This window comes from Myotis myotis, unplaced genomic scaffold (genome assembly GCF_014108235.1).
Source record: "Myotis myotis isolate mMyoMyo1 unplaced genomic scaffold, mMyoMyo1.p scaffold_m19_p_3, whole genome shotgun sequence".
Lineage (NCBI taxonomy): Eukaryota > Metazoa > Chordata > Mammalia > Chiroptera > Vespertilionidae > Myotis > Myotis myotis.
The window spans coordinates 151,883,479-151,904,819 of record NW_023416335.1 but is presented as its reverse complement, the minus strand read 5'-3'; the positions used below and the strand labels follow the sequence as shown (position 1 = coordinate 151,904,819).

The 21,341-nt window shown below is 39.5% G+C and overlaps 1 protein-coding gene across 3 annotated transcripts in view; it reads left to right on the top strand.

Moving 5' to 3' along the window:
- SRGAP1 (SLIT-ROBO Rho GTPase activating protein 1) overlaps window positions 1-21,341 on the top strand; it is a 277,626-nt gene that overhangs the window by 180,415 nt on the left and 75,870 nt on the right. For all 3 annotated transcript variants that reach the window (XM_036299100.1, XM_036299101.1, XM_036299103.1), the window contains exons 5-6: window positions 4,392-4,574; window positions 5,071-5,199. In XM_036299100.1, the coding sequence (XP_036154993.1) occupies window positions 4,392-4,574; window positions 5,071-5,199 (312 nt within the window). The remainder of the gene's footprint in view (window positions 1-4,391; window positions 4,575-5,070; window positions 5,200-21,341) is intronic.

Below are 21,341 nucleotides of genomic sequence, written 5' to 3'. Positions count from 1 at the left end.
TGTGTGTGTGTGTGTGGTGTGGTGTGGTGTGTGTGGTGTGTGTGTGTGGTGTGGTGTGTGTGTGTGGTGTGGTGTGTGTGTGTGGTGTGCTGTGGTGTGTGTGTGTGGTGTGGTGTGTGTGTGTGTGTGTGTGGTGTGTGTGTGTGTGGTGTGTGTGTGTGTGTGTGTGGTGTGGTGTGTGTGTGTGTGTGTGGTGTGGTGTGTGTGTGTGGTGTGTGTGTGTGTGTGTGTGTGGTGTGTGTGTGTGTGGTGTGGTGTGTGTGTGTGTGTGGTGTGGTGTGTGTGTGTGTGGTGTGGTGTGTGTGTGTGTGTGTGGTGTGGTGTGTGTGTGTGTGTGTGTGTGTGGTGTGTGTGTGTGTGTGTGGTGTGGTGTGTGTGTGTGTGTGTGCGTGTGTGTGTGTGTGTGTGTCAGAGAGGAGAGAGAGAGAGAGAGAGAGAGAGAGAGAGAGAGAGAGAGAGCGCGAGCGATTGTTTTTTTCACCCTCTCAGTTAAAGAGGTAACTGGAATCAGCACCCAAATGGTGTGTGGGTTTGCTTGGGGCAGGGAGTACAAACAGAGCCCAGCCTAGAAATGCGAGGTGTGGAGCCCATTCAGTGACCTCGCTGTTTGCCCAGCTGCAGGGTGACTCCCTTTTCATTCCTCAGCTGCCCAGCTGCTTCCTAACACTATTTTATTTTTCTTTTAAACTGACGTGGCCAATCAAACTTCCCCCAACAGGCTTGATAATTACTAAAAACAGACCACTTTGCAGATGCACGCAGCTCAGAACAAGCTGCCGGGGTTTATAGTTGAGCACTTACTTTGTTCTTGGTCAGCAGTGCCTGTCACAGAATTGGCTCACACCAGATTTTATGAAAAGAAGTAAAGGTTCTTCATTAACCCCATGTTTCACTCTTAAAAATAGTCGTCTTGAGATTGTATCTTAAGTTAAGCCATAAAAAATGCTGATTTTTCTCCCTTTTTTATATAACCTACAAAAGCAGCAGTTTCATATGGTTCAACCTAAGTAAATGCATATATTCCAGCGGTGCTTCTGGTAACCAAACTAATTTATAACTCATCTTTAAATGAGAAAACTCAAGTTCCTTACTTCAAAGCATTACATTAATCTCAACTTCTTAACAACTGTACCTTAACTATAAAATTGTCTCTGGTTATTTATAAATGAAATAAAACCTATCTTTTCTGGATGAGAATTTGACATAATTTAAGAGAAAGTTGCCACCACGCTCATTGGGTACTAAATTCTGGTATGTTCGTTGATACAGTTGTGTTGGTGTCACCTTACCCACGTTGCTTCTTTTTAAAGAGTATAATTGTGCTCTTTAAACAGGTTTCAGAATTGGTCCAGATATCTGACTCTGCAAATAAAAGCAGATTGAAATTATATTGGAAAACTCTGACTTTAAGTAAAATATTTGAACATCTGTGACTATTATTCATCTGTATCTAATAATACAGAGATTATATAGAAATATAATAGGCTTTATTTTAGGAATAAAAATGAATACATTTATTACTTGAGAAAATATTAAGAATATATGTGATCTAAGGTGCTTTGAGAGATTATAGATTTCTTTTCAAGTTCTGCTGAGTGTTAAATTGGCAGTATGTTTCAAAAGCCTCAAAAATGTGCATGTTCTCTAACCCTGCCATTCTCCTTTGGAAATGTATTCTAGGAAATATGACACAATTTTGTGAACAAATATTTCTGGAATAATAATAACCAAATGTTTTATTAACTAAGAATTTATTATAGGTTTACAGTATACATTGAAAGAATACCGTGCAAAAAATTTATGTTCTATATATTTCTAAATTTATTAAAAATGGAAATTATGTATATTATTTCAAAGAGAAGATCAAGGAGTTGAATAAAGCAAAGCATTGAAATATCCTAAACAATAGGGAATTAGTTAAGTAAATTATGGCACAGTCATATAAAGAGATACTGTACAGCCCTTAAAATTATATTTTAGAAGAATATTTAGTCATATAAGAAAATGTTCTGGCCCTAACCAGTTTGGCTCAGTGGATAGAGCGTCAGCCTGCGGACTCAAGGGTCCCAGGTTCGATTCCAGTCGAGGGCATGTACCTCGGTTGCGAGCACATCCCCAGTAGGGGGTGTGCAGGAGGCAGCTGATCGATGTTTCTCTCTCATCGATGTTTCTAATTCTCTATTCCTTTCCCTTCCTCTCTGTAAAAATCAATAAAATATATTTTTAAAAAAGGAAAAGAAAATAAAATGTTCTGATATGTTAAGTGAAAAAAGGACATAGGACATTAAAAATGGTAAATTTAGTATGAGCCCAGTTTTTTAAAAGGAGAAATGATATGTGTCATTTTAAAATGAAGTGTGTGTGTGTGTGTGTGTGTGTGTGTGTGTAGTAGTAGTAGTAGTAGTAGTAATAGTAGTAGTAGACTGGATGGCTATATACCAAAATTTTAACAGTGGTTATTTCTGCTTGTTTTTTCTCTTTTATTATATGTTTTCTACACTGAACATAAAGTTTATTTTGTGGTACGAAAAATAATATTTTTATTTTTATTTTTATTTTTATTTTTTTTTATTTATTATTTTTTTTTATTGCTTAAAGTATTACAAAGGGTATTACATATGTGTCCATTTTATCACCCCGCCCTAGACAGTCCCCTAGCCTCCCCAATCCCCCAATGTCTTATGTCCACTGGTTATGCTTCTATGCATGCATACAAGTCCTTTAGTTGATCTCTTACCCCCCTACCTCCTGCCCCGCAACCCTCCCCGGCTTTCCTGCTGCAGTTTGACAATCTGTTTGAGGCAGCTCTGCCTCTGTATCTATTATTGTTCAAAAGTTTATAATGGTCTCTATTATCCATGAATGAGTGAGATCATGTGGTATTTTTCCTTCATTGACTGGCTTATTTCACTTAGCATAATGCTCTCCAGTTCCATCCATGCTGTTGCAAATGGTAAGAGTTCCTTCCTTTTTACAGCAGCATAGTATTCCATCATGTAGATGTACCACAGTTTTCTAATCCATTCATCTACTGATGGGCACTTAGGCTGTTTCCAGATCTTAGCTATGGTTAATTGTGCTGCTATGAACATAGGGGTGCATATATCCTTTCTGATTGGTGTTTCTGGTTTCTTGGGATATATTCCTAGAAGTGGGATCACAGGGTCAAATGGGAGTTCCATTTTCAGTTTTTTAAGGAAACTCCATACTGTCTTCCATAGTGGCTGCACCAGTCTGCATTCCCACCAGCAGTGCACAAGTGTTCCTTTTTCTCCACATCCTCTCCAGCACTTGTCGTTTGTTGATTTGTTGATGATAGCCAGTCTGACAGGTGTGAGATGGTACCTCATTGTTGTTTTGATTTGCATCTCTCGGATGATTAGTGACTTTGAGCATGTTTAGAGCAGAAATAAATGACATAGAGACCAAAAAAACAATACAGAAAATCAATGAAACCAAGAGCTGGTTCTTTGAAAGGATAAACAAGATTGACAAACCTCTAGCCAGACTCACCAAGAAGCAAAGAGAGAGGACCCAAATAAACAAAATCAGAAACGATAGAGGCGAAATAACAACAGACCCCACAGAAATACAAATGATTGTTAAAAAATACTATGGACAGCTCTACTCCAACAAACTAGACAACCTGGAGGAAATGGAAAAATTCTTAGAAAAATACAACATTCCAAAACTCAATCAGGAAGAATCTAAAAATCTCAACAGGCCAATAACTATGGAAGAAATTGAAGCAGTCATCAAAAAGCTTCCAGCAAACAAAAGCCCAGGACCAGACGGCTTCACAGGGGAGTTTTACCAAACATTCAAGGAAGAACTAAAACCTATCCTCCTCAGACTACTACAAAAAATTCAAGAGGAAGGAACACTTCCAAGCTCATTCTACAAAAAATAATATTTTTAAATTAAAACTATGTTTGAGCCTTATTATTTATGTTTTGTATGTTGACAAGTAGATTTTAAGCAATAAAATATAGTAAGGGCTGTACTAATTTGGAGTTTTTTATAAATCCAAGGTTAGGCTAAAATTTATTCATGAATAATGGTTTATTGTGCAAATTAATAATGCTGAGGAGATTTTAGAGCAACACTTGTAAGCTTAAGGGAACTTCTCAAGTACACTGAAAGCCTGCATAAGACTCTAAATCATTTTTTCATCAAGGCCTGTCTCCTCAGTGCCTCTTCCTGGCAGGTGAATTTAATTTTTATGTTTCTCTTTTCTTTAGGTAGAAACAATATTCCATAATTCATCTATTTTACTAATAATCTGAAAGTTGGAAGGTGATATTTTTAACATATGGGTCATATAATTGTTTCCATTTACTCTCTAAGTTACAAACAGACATCTTCTAACAATTTGGGTCACGTTTTCGCAGGTGATGAAAACATACCATATGTATCACGCGGAGAGCATCAGTGCAGAGAGCAAGCTGAAAGAGGCCGAGAAACAAGAAGAAAAGCAAATTGGGCGATCCGGCGATCCAGTCTTTCATATTAGACTAGAAGAGAGACATCAGCGGCGAAGCTCTGTAAAGAAAATTGAAAAAATGAAAGAAAAGGTAAGTGAAAACAGATCACCAAATCTTTCTGTCCTCACTTGAGATGACTTATCGTCCTCATTTGAGGTGACAAACTGAAGAACATTGATTCAATAGCTGATAGATACAGATTGTAAATTATCGTGAAATACATGAATTTCCTCCCATGGGAATGCAGAATGTTTAAGGAACATAAAAATCATGTAATAACAGCTGGACATCATTTAGTGGTGAATGCCAAGTATTCAATACACAATGTAGAGAACTTGAATAGTAACAAAGAGATTTCATTGCAAATGGGCCTAATGCCCAAATACATTGTTGTTATTCCCCATAGCTGGGTAATTTTAGTTTGTTATTTAAATCAGATTTGAAATGTACTTTACTCAAAGGACTTCGAAGGTTATTTGTAGATGTAGAATAAATTGTTTAGATTAATAAAAATTCATGTGTGTTTCTCTGTCTTGTTTAAAAATGACTTTCTTGTTTTCCCCAATGCCTGGATCTTCATTGCCAGAGACAAGCAAAGTATTCAGAAAATAAGCTAAAATCGATTAAGGCACGGAATGAATACCTCCTGACCCTCGAAGCAACCAATGCCTCTGTTTTCAAGTATTATATTCATGATCTTTCAGATTTAATTGATGTAAGTACTTGAGGTTTTTATGTTTTCCACATTAAGATGAACTTAGCAATAACTGTAATTCATTGATTTTAAAACACCATCATATATTAAAACTGTTATTTTATGTAATAGAAAGAAAAAAATATTGCTAATTAAACCATACATGATACTAAGACACTCTCAATTGTCAGATGAACGTGAAAAGAGGTGCATTCTAAAACCATGAAAAAAAAATTAGGCCCTACTGGTTTGGCTTAGTGGATAGAGCGTCGGCCTGTGGACTGAAGGGTCCCGGGTTCGATTCCAGTCAAGGGCACATGCCCAGTGGTGGGCATGCAGGAGGCAGCTGATCAATGATTCACTCTCATCATTGATGTTTCTATCTCTCTCTCGCTCTTCCCTCCTCTCTGCAATCAATAAAAATATATTTAAAACAACAACAACAAACAAATTAGTAGGTCCTGTGAAGCTGAGTGCTTGGTCGACTCAGCTAGGAAGGGGATCCAGTCATTTTAAAATGATGTAGTGGCACAGCCCTAACTGCATTCATTGATTCAAAACATACTTATTAGGCCCCTACTATTGTGAGATGCTGAGGCTATGAGAAGCCCTGAACAGTTCTTACCCTCTGGAATTTAAAGTGGAAAAGGCAGATATTAAGCAAATGGTGACACAAATGATTGCTTTATTATAGTGGTGATAAATACTGTGTAACAAAATAGTGTGCGTAAACCACTTTTATAGATTTAGCGAACTCTCTATACTTTTCACTCATGGGATCTGATACAGGAAAGCAGTAATGGGCTCATTCAGAACTCTGTGAGCCCATACCCACTGTTAGTGACTGTTGCCATTATTCTCCAACTTTAACCTTCTGCATTACTTATTCTTTCATTCAGAAAATGAGGACGCCAGTCATTGTGCTAACACTGTAGAGGAGACTGCAAAGACGAAACAAACAAAAATCCTGTGTCCAAAAATGCCAATATTTGCAAATAAAAAAGTGATGTGTCGTAAGAAAAGCACAGATAAAGCAATAGAGGTTCAGAGAGTTATCTGCAGGAACTTTATTTATATATTGCTTTGTAGTGACTGGATTGAACATCAAATGATATTAGGAAATTATTTTCTATGGCTTACAGAGGGGGTGGGGAACGTCCGGCCTGAGGGCTGTGTAAGGCCCAAGAAATCATTTGGCCTGGCCCTGCCAAGGCATTTGGGGTGAGTTAATTAAACGTTTGACCAAATATAACAGGCTAATTTTTAAGTTGATAATTTTGTATGGCCCACGAATGATGTTATAAATATCCAAATGGCCCTTGGCTGAAAAAAGGTTCCCCACCCCTGGCTTATAGTGTCATAGTTTAGACATGCAGTACGTTAAAGCAACTTTATTTTATGGTGAATTTAAATCTCATGTATTTGAGCGTGGTTGAGCGTGATTCATAGGTCAACGCTCAACCACTGAGTCAGGCTGGCCGAGCAAAATAGAAACTTTTAAAAAATATTTATTTTCTTCTAACACTGATGAAATAAAATAATTTTTTTTCTGTTAGACTGCAGCCAGATTTCCTAATAAAAGTGAAGAATTTTTAATTTTCAGACTTAGATCTGTACAGATTCTGCTAAGTATATGGAATAGAGAGGAACTGATTCTATGTAACTACTTTGCTTGCTTTCTTTTTAGGGCTTATCTAAGTAGTGGTCAGAGTACGTGGCTAAACCCAATTCAACTTAACACAAGTAGAAGTCTCCATGTATTGAAAAGAACCTAGTACTATTCTTGACAGTGGGTATCCAATAATGTGCAAAACAAAATCCCTATTTCATGGAGTTATTATGCTAGTTCATAAATGAATCAAACTAATTACACACACACACACACACACACACACACACACACACGTAGTAGTGACAGTGTTATGAATAAAAATAAAACAGAGCTATGGGGTGCTGCTTTTGATGTCATGGTCAAGAAAAGCCTGATATTTGAGCTGAGAATTGAGCTGGAGAGCCGCGTGGCTCTCCGGGGAAGGACTCTCTGATACAGAAGGACTGCCAGGGCTGCAGGTGGAGAGGCAGAGGTGTTTGGGCCAGCTCAAGATGTCGAGGGATAGCAAAGGAGCTGGTACAGCAGGAGCTGAGTGAGTGAGGAGAACAGGTAAGGGGAGAAGGTAAGCCTGTCACTGAGGGTCTTTTCAGCAGGGAAAGGGGTTTAGATTTTGGTCTAAGTGTGATGGGATGCCATTGAGGGGTTCTCAGCAGAAAGTGGCATCACCTGGTATATATTTTAAAGTCTCACTCTGTCACCTGGGTGGGAAATAGACTGAGGTGAGTAAGGAGGACAAGAGTGAAAATTGAGCGATATGTAGAGTCTTTGCAGATGTCTAGGCTAGAGATGCTGCTGCCTTAGACCGGAGTGGCAGTGGTGCACCTGTGAGAGGTGGTGGGATTCCAATATACTGAAGATAGAGCTCATAGGAATTTGATATAATGAATGAAAAGGAGGGTACACATGACTCCTTGGTTCAGGTCCTGAATAAGCAGTTAATTAATGGTGGTAACTCTTACTGAGATGGGGACCCTGGGAGAAGCAGGTTGAAGGGAGGGAGCAGTAGATTTGTCTAGTAAGACTGGGCATCTGTGTGGAGATGTCGAGCAGCATTCTCAATATTATTGTGACATAAATAACACATCAGGATTATGAGAATCGCCGTCATGGTCATGGATATTCTATTGAGTTCTTCCTACGTAACAGGCAGGTTTCTAAGCATAATCTCATCTAATCATTGCAACCTTGTGAGGTAAATGCTATTTTCCCCATTTTATAGATTTAAAAAACTGAGGCTTAACTGGGCTAGATAGCTTGCCTAAGATTGCACAGCTAAATAAATGGTAGGTTTCAAATTCAGACATTTTAACTGCAGATCTGATTAACTCTGATATAGATAAGTAACAGTTAAAAATACCAAGTAATTGTCAGTTTAAAAAAATGGAACTTTTAAAAGGTCAGCCTTAAATTTAAAATATGAGCAGTTCTCAAATAATACAACTTAAATATGAATTTTAAAAGAAATGACACGAAATTGGTTCATTGTTATATCTAACTGAAATTGCATACTCTCTTAGAGAAAATTATACATATGTTGACTTTTAAGGCAATCAGATGTGAAATGTACGTTCTAAAATGGCTGCTTATTTAGTCGGAATTCAGTTTGCGTATATAGTGGTGATCCCAAAACCATTAAGCTTGCCCTTTGCTGGTGAAAAAGAAGCAGACTGGTTATTATCCAAAGGCATCTAGAATCCTTTTTGCTTTAGCAAATACCTTTTATCCCAATGCATCTAATAATTACTAGAAGAGTTGTTATACCTCTAGTGAGAAAAAGTCAAGACAGACTTTTAATGCATAGCATTTCATATGTGAATTGACATGAAAGATACTACATATCTTCATTAAACCAAAGCATTATAAGTAATCAGAGTTCAGGTTGAGACCCTTTTTATATACACCTCCAGTTTCCCTTGGTTTCTATTCATGTCAATAGCTGTCTCGTATAAATCTTGTGATAGACCATGATTTATGGATTTATTAATAGAAAAATAAAGTCATAATTTTCCATGGACTTGGTATTTTAAAACTAGCATTTTATTATTACAGAAGCAGTTTATGTACATTGTAGCAAACTGGAAAATACTGCAAGCAAAAATAAAGTGATCACATTCTTACCCCCTGGGTCCCCAAGATCATCACTGTTAAAATACAGATTTTTTTTTCTATGTGTCCACACATACATTTAAAACTGTATGTGTGGACACATAGGAGAGCATGAAATTGTATTTTACAAACAGCTTCTTCACCTACTTTTTTCAATCATTGATCTCCATCTTTCCATTTCCGAAAAATCTTAACTGGTAACTAGACCATAACCCCATTTATGATCCCAAAATTGTTTCACAGCTGGTGTGTCTAGACTAGACCCAATTATTTAGGACCACACATTGCATCTGAGTGATGTGTTCCGTCAGTCTTTTTTTATCTAGCCAAGTCCCTTGTTGAAGAGACATGGACAGTTATTTCTTAGAACACCCTAGCTTCTGGATTTATTACCTGTGGTGTCATTTAGCTTGTTTCTTAGTCTCCCATATTTCCAGAGTTATATAAAAGGCTGGATGAATTCAAGTTAAGCACTTTGCACCAGAATACATCCTAGGTGATGTTGCTACATCTTCCATAGAAATGTAGCAACAGCTGTTTAACCTACCATTGTGATGCTAAAATTGATCACTGGTGTAGGGTGATAAAACTCATTACTCCATTATAAAGTTAAATTTCCCCCCCTTGCAACAAATTATGGGTATTCCAAAACCTCTTTAATTTTGGATCTTATTAAATGGGAAATCTGCAAATTAACTTCTGAGCTATAAAGAAAGCAAAATGCTTTCTTAGAGTACAAATTAATCACATAAACTAAGAGGAATAGTAATTTTTAAATATTTTCAGGTACTTCAGACTATCAGTTTATATATATACTTTGACATCCTATTTAATGGAAGCCTCTTATTAATTACTACAGGTTTAAAAACTTTAATAATTCAACACTTTGATACACTAGTCAAAGTTTTTTCTTTCTTTTTGGAGGTGAGCTGATGGTTGTTGTTTCTTAATATTTAATTCCAATTTTTATATATTCTGGATAAACTTCATCTTTACCTATCAATATTAGTTTGAATTAGTAAGGTTCTCTTTCTCTCTCTCTTGCACTTCTGAGAAATAGCTATCAATGTAGAAACACTCTCTTTCTAAACAGTGGTTATTGTATCTCTATTAGAATTTATTTTTAATAAATTTTCATTTTTCATTGTGCCTTATTGTGACCAATAAATGAGTGTTATGATGAACTCTATCACTGACAGCACTTTTATAAACTAAGCATATGCACTACCTGATAAGTTCCAAATTAAAAGTATTAGGTATCAGACCTGTAAAGTTTATTGATATTGAGGGTAATACACTGAAAAATATGAAGCCTCAGTTGTTAAACAAGTATTTACTCTTTCATTTGTGTGGAAATATTTGAGTACTAGTGGCCCAGTGTACGAATTTTTTGCACGGGAGGGGGGTGGTTCCCTCAGCCCAGCCTGCACCCCCTCCAATTGGGGACCCCTTGGGAAATGTCCGACTGCCAGTTTCCCTGACAGTTGGACATTCCTCTTGCAATCTGGGACCACTGGCTCCTTGCCGGGGTCCAACCCCAGCGGGTCCAGGGGTTCCCAAAGGCGTGGACGGAGTCGGCGAAGAAGGAATGACACGGAGACAGCGTTCAGTTTATCAGCAGCATAGCCAGGATCTCCAGCCAAGTTCTGTTCAGGATCTCCAGTGAAGTTCTGGTTAGGATTTCCAGCCAGGTTCTGTGTCCAAGTTCTCTTGCTAGGTTCCCCAGGTTCTCCAGCCAGGTTCTGCCCAGGTTCTCCAGCCAGGTTCAGTCACCAGGTTCTAGTCAGGTTCTCTTGCCAATTTCTGTAGTCAGGTTCAGTCCAGGATCTTTTGCCATGTTCTCTCGCTAGGTTCTGTCTCTAGGTTCTGAGGCCAGTTTCTGTCCAGGATCTTTTGCCATGTTCTCTCCAGCGAAGTTCTTCTGTCTCTAGAGAACGTTCTGTGTAGGTTCTGTGCCTAGGTTCTGTCTCGCTTCGTTCTGTCTTCTTACATCTGTATTTATACCAGTTGATTCCAATCCTATCAATCTCTATTTCAAAGGTTAGGGCGTTTCTTATCTCCATTCCAGGGAGTAAAGATTATGTAGCTTAAGCATGATTGTTTGTAGTTAAAGTGATTAATTACCCACCTGGCACTTAGTTAAGAGGTTTTATTCCCTCCCTAACTTCAGGGGAAAATCCCTACCTGGGGAAACAACCTTTCTCAGAGACCTTGGTTAAAACACATAGTGCCAAGAAGGTGAGCAAACATATTAAGAACAGTATGCCATATATGCCAGGTCCTTTGAAACAGCAAGGATGGACCGGCTCCCGGCAGCTCCTAATCGCTCACCTGCCTGCCTGCCTGATTGCCCCTAACCCTTCTGCCTGCCTGCCTGATCGCCCCTAATTGTCTCTGCCTGCCTGCCTGATTGCCTCTAACTGCCCTCCCCTGCTGGCCTGATCTCTCCCCCAACTGCTCTCTTCTGCCGGCCTGATCTCGCCCCCAACTGCCCTCCCCTCCTGGCCTGATCACCCCTAACTGCCTCTGCCTCAGCCCCCACCCCCATGGCTTTGTCCAGAAGGAAGTCGGACGTCCAGAAGATGGCCGGTTGACCCGGTCTAATTACCATATTATCCTTTTAATAGTAATATATAGATAGATTATATAGGATAGGATTGCTTAAATGGGCGGGGGGAGCCTTTTTCAGCAGGAGGAGATGCTCTTGGCAGACAAAAATACATAATCCCTATATCTGGACTGATAGCCAGCCATATGCACTATACTGCCAAACCGGTCATTAAAAAATTGAACCGCTTTCTTTCACCTTACACCAAACAGCTGTTGCCCTTAAAACCCCTCCTCAGCCCCCAACTTAGGTTCTGCCTTCTCAGTTCACCCAGATTAGGTTCTGATTGGTCAGTTTCTATGCCAGTCAGTGTCATAAGCTCCGCCTCCTAGGCAGCCATTGGCTCCTCGCACTTCACCCAGATTTGGTTCTGATTGGTTGGTTTCTATGCCAGTCATTGTCTCCGGGCCTATCTCTGGGACTGATCAGAGAGACGAGGCTGATCAGCACCCCCCACAGAGGCCCGGAGAGAAACAGGCGCGGCTGCTGGCGGAGCCTGGAGAGAGAGAGGCAATAGCTGATCAACAGCTGCCATGGAGGCTGCGGATCAGACCTGCCTCTCTCTTCGGGCCTCTCTCTGGGCCTGATCCGCAGACCCCTCGGCAGTCAGTGCTGGGTTGCCATGGTTGCCTAGCACTGACTGCAGGACTGACTTCCAGTCAGTCAAGCCTTTGGTTGTTACAAACCCTGGGTTTTTATATATTAGGATAGTATACCAAGCAAAGTTTAGATAGTTCAGGGTACTCCAGACAGAGTTATATCTAGGGAAAAGAAGGGGTTGTAATTGGGAACATATATGTTTTGTACTTGTCTGTAAGTATGGTTTATTTTACCAATATATAGAATGGGGCAAAAGTAGGTTTACAGTTGTTTGTATGGAAAATAATACAATAATTAATAAATAATACAAGAATAAACTGTGTTTCACTTACTGACAACTGTAAATCTACTTTTATCTCACCATGTATTTAAAAAAGAAAAGGCTGAGATATTTTTAAAAAATGATAAAAGCATGCCGTAAATATTTTAATCTAAAGTACACCAATGTACTTGAATCTACCAGTCTTCTAATATTATGTGAGTTCTGAGTGTTCTTCATTTGCACAAACTACATTCATTGTGTATTATCTATGAGTTCAAATTTTGAGTTCTTTAATGTACAAGAAAAAAATACTCCAGGTATTTACAATGTTTTTCATAATCTTGCATAATTGGCATACCTTTGCCTAATCTAAGCAATTTTGTTTACTCTTGTCTTTCCAACAACTTTTTTCTCACTTTTTATCAGTTTATTTAACATATTAACTACATTATAGTTAAATTTTGAGTGGCACAAATGTTGTACAGTTGACTTTTGGAAGCATACAGAGCAGAAGTGATGGGGCAGAAATGTATCGGAGTATTAGAGAGGGCCTATTAGCTGTGTGTGTTCACAGCATGTGGGCCTTGGTCAGTGTACTTCAGAGCAGGGGCTCACAAAGTTCCTCTATAAAGGGCCAGATACTAAATCTTTTAGGCTTTGTAAGCCATATGGTCTCTGTCCCTACTTAACTCTAGTGCAGAAACAGCCATAGATAATAAGAAAGCAAATGGCTGTGGTTTTGTTGCCATCAGACTTTATTTACCATGTCAGGCCATGGGCTGGATTTGACTCACAGGCTTGCTGACCTCTGCTTTACAGAATGAACTGAATATTAGTTAGTCCAGAGTGTCACTTAAGCAGAAAACTATTAAGATGCCTTCTCCTCTGTCTCAGAAGAAGGTCCTAAGTAAATTTAGTTTGTAGAGTAACAATCTCTTAGTTTGGAATCAGGTGTGAAGTGGAACCGAGTTAATTTCCCCTTGAGGATTTTTGTTTTGTCATTCTAAAAAAATAAGTATGAGTTTCAAGAGATATATTGCATATATTCACCAAAGGAAATTTAATTCGTTTGAGGAAAATATATTGTAGTTTTGTAATTAATAAATTTCACATCTGTGATCATTAATAGCCCCAATATTAAGTGCAAAAGAGACTAGCTACTTATTCTGTAAGAATTAAGATTTATTACAACCAGAAGAGAAATCATACAGGCATCAAATATTTATAATTGATTGCTGAGATTTTCAAGTAATTATGATTTGCAAAGAGAAAAGAGGGAAGAATACAAGTCTTAATGTTTGGAATCTCTGATCTGTAATCAAAATCACTCCACTGTATATGTGGAATTCTTAAAACAACTGTTTTTAGGATTGCAGAACTGGTAATATATAACTTCTTTCAGTCTAGTTCCACACCTACCGACCCTCAAAAGGCATTCAGAGAAACAAAGTCCTCAGCAGTAAAATTCTATCTCTGCTCTGTCCCAGAGCACCTGTCCAGAAATAATGAAGTATTTGTCATTCTTATAAGACAGCATCATAGTCTCTAATCACTCCCTCTACAAGTGGGATATTGCCATAGAATAATCCCCTACTGCAGCTAATTTTCTTGGTAGAGATATCTGTCATGTGTTTTGTTAGCCATTTATTCAAAATGAAATTGAAATTAGATTACATCATATACCACATGCCATGTTTGTCTTATCATTTCTAAATAATCAGCTGTCCTAAAGCTTTTATAAAGCCTTATCCTTTTGTCTCTAGAGACATGTGTTTAATCAAAAAACAAACTTATTCAGAATTTAGATTTTCTTAATCAGTTTGACTTTCCCCCATACGTAATGGTATGAGGATTTATCCATGAACGCCTGCCAAATTGTAATACTGTAGTCCCCATTAGGCCTGAACTCTTTTAGGAAGATTATAAAGATGTTAAATGGGTTAGGATGGTATAGCTGTCATGTAAGCTGATTATGCATGATTTTATCCCTTTGTGATAGAAAGGGTGTTTAAAAACTGGCCTGATTGGGTGATGGAAGGAGATGGCTTTTAGAGTTTCTTCCAATGAAAACTACCCACTGGTTTCCGCCAGCAGCGCAGCTCCTCCTCCTCAGTCTATGGTGCTTGCTTTCCCTTTGTGGCTGGACCTCTGAATGCGGAAAGTCGCCTAAGGCGTCCTCTTTGCCTTTCTTTCTCTTAAGTACCATCTGACAGTTCCTAGATTTTCATCACCAGCCTTGATCATCTATCTTCCTGGGCTTCAGATTTGTGTATCCACCTGCCTTCTGGACATCTCTAACCAGATGTCGAATGGCATCTTGAACATGTCAAACTCTCAAGACAACTTTTTATATTTATTTGCCCCTATCATTGTCATCATCATTCTCCACACACACACAACTTTTTCTTATTTATTTTTTGACACCTCAGAAAATGGCACCACTTTCTACCCATTGAACAAGCCAAAAATCCAATTCTCTCATTCCCCACAAATAAGTGCACTAGCAAATCCTGTCCTAGCTACCTCCTAAATATCCCAAACCTTGCTGTTTCTCACCACCTTATTCAGGATTTAGATTTTCTTAATTAGTTTGACTTTCCTCCATACGTAATGGCATGGAGATTTATCCATGAACGCCCGCCAGATTGTAATACTGTAGTCCCCAGTATTACCATTCGGTTTTGTCTGATTCTCCTAGACAAAACCTCTTCATTTCTCACCTGCACTTAGGACGCAGTTTCCACTAAGACCTTCCAATCAATAATCCATTCTCTTCCCAAGCAGCCAGTGTTGAAATAGATCAATCAGGCCTGTCAATCCCTATTTAAAACTTTCCAGAGGCCTGCCATTGCCCTTAGAATACAATCCAAACTATTCACCAAGACCCTGTGTGAATTGGCACTCACCTGCCACTCAGTGTCCTGTCCTGCAACTTACCCCAAATACCAGGTTGCAGGTACATTGGTCTTTCTGTTCCCCAGACTCACTAAGCTTTTTTCTTGCTAGGGACTTTGTACCTTTGTCTAGGACAGTCTTTTACAAATATATATATATATATTTATTGATTTCAGAGAGGGAGGGAGAGGGAGAGAGATAGAAACAGCAATGATGAGCGAGAATCATTGATCGGCTGCCTCCTGCACACCCCCTACTGGGGATCAAGCCAGCAACCTGGGCATGTGCCCTGACCAGGAATTGAGCCTGGGACCCTTCAGTCTGCAGGCTGATGCTCTATCCACTAAGCCAAACCAGCTAGGGCTAGGACAGTCTTTTTTCCAGAGCTTTGCAAGAGCTATTTCCTTTTCATTCATGTTGCACCTGCCAGCTGCCCTATATACAAGAGTAGCACCCTCCCCCAGCACTCCCTGTTCCCTGACTTTTCTCCATAGCATTTACCACCTGACCTGTATTTACTTGGGCTTGCTTTTTTGTTATCTCTCCTCTTGTGATTTGATTCAGGGTGGTTACAGAGACTTGGCCTGGGGAAAAAAGAGTCCATGGGAGCCCACGGGAGCCCATGTGGGTGGGTGGGAGCTGTATTTGGTAACAAATGTTATTCAGCCTCACTTCTTCTCCTGTTTCCTTCTTTGTATTCATTCCTATCACATAGATATATGTACTGTTTTGACCTTTATGTTGTTCAAGAGAAACTCAAGACATGTTTTGCTAACAGCAACAGGAATTCAGTTGTCAGCTCTTTATGGGCCATCAGGAACTCAGCCATGAAAGCAGGTGTATAAAAGTTGCCTGTAGCCCAGCTGGCGTGGCTCAGTGGTTGAGTGTCAACCTATGAACCAGGAGGTCATGGTTCAATTCCTGGTCAGGACACTTACCTGGGTTGCGGGCTCAATCCCCAATATGGGGCAAGCAGGAGGCAGCCAGTTAATGATTCTCGTCATTAAAGTTTCTCTCTCCCTCTCCCTTCCTTTCTGAAATCAATAAAAAAATATATTTTTTTAAAAGTTGCCTGTAGACATTTAGGCATCTAGTTCAGTCCTTCCAGATGCCTGTCTCTGATAAAGATGTGTTTGTGGTTTCTAGGGTGAGGTACTGAATAGCTAGAAAGGTGGTCCTTTCAAAGCTACCCATGGTCATGTAAAAGCTATTTTTGCAATTCAGTGTGCTTGGGTTGCACTGTTTTTCAGAAAGATTCAAAATCAAGGGTAGACCGATTCTTTATCCAATACCCATGGCTGTGGAATGGTCGCAGTCAAGCTTACTGAAAGCCAGAGATGAGGGCCCAGGACAAAAGGTCATGGAAGCCTCTCAGATGAAGGCAGGAGTGATAAACTTAAGGAAGAATACTGAACAAGAGTTTCTTCCCTGTCCATTCTCATGACCACTGCTAAATCCTGGAGTTACGCAGGAGTTTGCAGCTGTCTTCTGGGCACTTCCAGGGCTGCCCTGCAAAGGATCTTGACTCTTACTGTCCTGGGAACATGTGTGCAGGACTTGATTTCCATGGAGTTCCATTCAGGTAACTTCCCCCTAGGACCAAGCTTTTACTCCACTGAGGCTTCGCATGTCATGTGGGGGAAAAGAAAAAAGTTAGCTCCCAGAACAGCTGTGGTCCAGTTTTACCTGACAGCATACCCACAAAGTGGACTTCAGCTGACCTCTCAGCCTTTGGAACAACACGAAGTATTGATCACAGTCTTCAACACCTAGATTTCATCTTCCTTTTTGATACTAAATGCAACATTTCACCTAAGGCAGTGGTTCTCAACCTTGGCTGCACATTAGAATCACCTGGGAATCTTTTTAAAATCCTGATTTCTGGGCCTCATCCTCCAGAAATTCTGTTTCTTTGTTACTAACGATGAGGCCCAGAAATCAGGATTTTAAAAAGATTCCCAGGTGATTCTAATGTGAAGCCAAGGTTGAGAACCACTGGCCTAAGGAAATTAGCCTATTTTAGTGATTTAGACTAATATCTAGTGGAATCTATCTTGGCAGCTCTCAAGATATTTAAATAAAAAATACAGCCATCTGCATCCAACAATCTTTCCCCAGTTTTAATCTATAATTTTATGTATCCACTCATAGTTGTTTAAAAAAAAACAAACACAACCAAACACACAATGCTTTTGTTTTCATGAACTATTTTATTGGTTTCTTATGTATTTTCATCATTGAATGTGCTTGGGTTATAACTCAACTCTGTGCAGAAGCCGGCTTTTCATATCATCATTAATAATTCATAAGCTCCATAGAATTACTTGAGGTCTTTTTAACCAAGTATCTTCAATCTTAACATATCCAGTGTCGCTTTAGCTTCCAGTTTAGAAAAAAGATGACTGTATACAGACTCTGCTATCTCAGGCGACCCTGAATAAGAGTTTTATCCCTGTTTCTTATTTCTTTTGATGTTCAGGATGCTTGCAAAATCTAGATCAGTGAAAACACCGTATATGGGACATAACAAAATCATGCCAATTAAGTGACCTGACAGACTGATAGCACTGTTGGGATCAGGGAAGAAAACTTTCCATCAACGCTCATCACAGAAACCTCCTGAGGGTCGCCGTCAAAGTCCGGAGGACACCTGGCGAGGCCCCTGGACCAGTTACTAAGCCACATGCATGCTTCTCCCCGACCTGTTAGGACACACAGTGAAGTCGGGGGCCGTGACTGGGTCCAGACCTAGCAGATCTGCCCGCTGACCTGGATGTGGAAACACTGGGGCTTTTGTCATCTTGACGTTTACTCTCAAAAAAGCCCCGCTTGGAAATTTGAGGGATGAACTGTTCCTTCTGGGAATAATGAAAGCTTACCATGTATTTTTCAGAGCTTTTGGTAGTTGGGGTTGGATTTTTTTTCTTTCTTTTTTTTCTCTCCTTTGTTCTTTCTCTCTTCCTCTCTTTTAAATTGAAAGGAGACTTGGCTTTAGTAGGGAGAGGTGGAGGGGCTTTTCTCTGGCTTGTTTCTTCTCAATACCAGTTTTCTCTTAAGGCCTATTGGGATCAGTACTCATAAAATAAAGCCACTTGTGTGCTATGCTTCATTATAATCAAGTTGAATTTTTTTCTTGCAGAATAGTGGGGTGTTTGGAAGCACGGTACATCTCAAAGAAATGAGGCCATTTCCTTACAGATTCGTGTTTTCAGAAGATGAGGTTTTATTGAAATACAGAATTTTCAGTCTCTCTGATGTGTATAAAACTGCTACAAAGAACCTTTATGGATTTTGAGGAGCAAGAGGAATAAAAGCAGTCTTTGCTCATCTCAGGCTAGAATTTAGAATTTTTTAATTAACTGAAAATATCCTCTGTATTTGAGTGCAGCTGATGCCACTGGAAATGTATTAATGATGAGACTGATTGCTGCATTTCGCAACTGCATTTTGCTTGTACTTATTGTGATGTGGCAGCTACGTTCTGCTCTTTTAAATCAAGTAATCTTTAATCAAGTCGGTTCTCTTGCCTGCTCGGAGAAACAGCACCCCGAAACACAGTGCTGCAGAACCCTCTCGCTTGTTTCGGGGCAGTGCTCCTCAGACTTCACTGTGCATATGAGTCACCTGTGGGTTTTTTTTTAACTTCAGATTCCAATTCAGTAGGTCAGGGGTGAGGCTCAAGAGTCTGCATTTTCTAACAAGTGATGCTGATGCTGCTGGTCCACAGACCAACTTTGAGTAACAAGATTTTAGAATATATTTATGTAAAAATTCCAAATTTAATCATTCTGAAGTTGGATGGGGAGGGTGGAATGAAATACACTGGTATTTCTAAGGGCAGGTCACTGATCAGATGTATACCTTCATGAAGGCAGATCAGAGGTTGTTTCCTTTGTGTCTCTCTACTACTCTTAGTAGCAAATTAATGAGCAGCTTATATTTGAATTCCTTGAGAAGGGAGATTTTATTTTACTGTTTTCCAGTCTTCGTATTTCTGGAGCCTATTGAATTCCCAGGCACCCAGTAAATGGCCAATTAGTGAGTTGAATTCAATCAAATTGAATTTATTGAACTTTATTAGAACAATATAGGGATGATCTGGTTTTTTATCCCTAAAACCACCTGTTTTCTCTTTTAAATATTTATATTACTTTTATGTACAAACTAGAGTCCTGGTGCATGAAATTCATGCACTGGGTGGGGGGAGGGGTTGTCCCTCAGCCCAGCCGGCACCCTTTCCAGTCTGGACCCCTCGAGGGTTGTCTGACTGCCAGTTTAGGCCTGAGCCCACAGGGATCAAGCCTAAACCGGCAGTCAGACATCCCTCTCACAACCCGGGGCTGCTGGCTCCCAACCACTCGCCTGCCTACCTGCCTGATTGCCCCTAACCACTTCTGCCTGCCAGCCTGATCCCCCCTAACCACTGCCCTGCCAGCCTGATTGACACCTAAGTGCTACCCTGCCGCCCACCTGCCCTCCTCTGCAGGCCTGGTTGCCTCTAACTCTCCTCCTCTGCAGGCCTGGTCACCCCCAACTGCCCTCCCCTGCATGCCTGGTCCCCCCCACAACTGCCCTCCCCTGCTGGCCATCTTGTGCCCACATGGGGGCGGCCATCTTGTGTGAGGGGATGATGGTCAATTTGCATATTATCTCTTTATTATATAGGCTGTAAATTCTGTCAGTAATTTATAACTGATCTTGTACAGCGCTATATATATTTTTAAAATTAAATTCTCTTGAAATGCAACATGAAAAAATAAATGTAAATACAATTTAATGGTAGCGAAGATTCAAGAATTGTAAAGCCCTTTTATCCCTAGGAATACAAAACAAAATTCTAACTTCAATAAAAGGACTTTGGCAACCATTTGTTATAGAACCATTGTTTAAGAATTTTATTCTAGGGCCCTAGCTGGTTTGGCTCAGTGGATAGAGCATTGGCCTGTGGACCGAAGGGTCCCAGGTTTGATTCCAGTCAAGGGCATGTACCTTGGTTGCAGGCTTCTCCTTGGCCTCGGCCCTGGTCAGGGTGCATGCAGGAGGCCACCAAAAATCTCACATCAGTATTTCTGTCTTTCCCTCTCTCTTCCACTCTCTAAAATCAATGGAACAATATCCTCGAGTGAGAGTTTTTTTTAAAAAAAGAATTTTATTCTAGGGATAAGAAATAAGGCATTCCCAAACTCTGTGCAGATTAAAACCTGTTCTCCTTTCTGAAAGAGTACAGATTATTACTGATTCTTCAATAAATTATACAAATCCAAAATATTACAGTTAGCAGGTTTGCATCCTAGAAGGATTTCCATAACTCATTGTATTAATTTCAGTATGTATGGACAAACCTGAGTGCTATTTTCATTATTTCCTTGCAATGTTGGTTTTGCTTTAATTTTTTCAACACCTTTATTGAGATATTATCCACATGACATGCAGTTTACTCATTAAAAATGTACAGTTGACTTTTAGTATATTCACAAAATTGTGTGTCGATCACCACAGTCAATTTTAGAATATTTTCATCGCTCCAAAAAGTAGTTTTATACTCCTTAGCCATTACTCCCCAGTTCCTCCATCTCCTAGCCTCAGGCAACTATTAATCTACCTCTGTCTCTATAGATTGACTATTGTGGACATTTCATATAAATGGAATCATAATGTGTGGTCTTTTGTGACTGGCTTCTTTCACTTTGCATATGGTGGCATATATCAGTACTTCATTTCTTCCTGTGGCTGAACAATACTTCATTTTGTTCATTAATTGATGGACTCTTAGGTTGTTTCTACTCTTCAGCTGTGATTAATAATGCTGTCATAAACATTAAAATACAGTTTTTGTGTGAAATTTGTTTTTGTATACATACCTAGAAATGGAATTGCCAAGTCGTATGTTAACTCTTTAATCTTTTGATGAACTACGAGACTCTTGCAAAGTGGCTGCAGCATTTTACATTTCCATCACAGTGTATAAGGATTCCAGTTTCTCCACATCCTGCCCAATACTTGTTGTTATTTGTCTTTTTTATTGTAGCCATCCTGAGTGTGAGGTGGTATCTCTCTATTGTTTTGTTTTGCATTTCCCG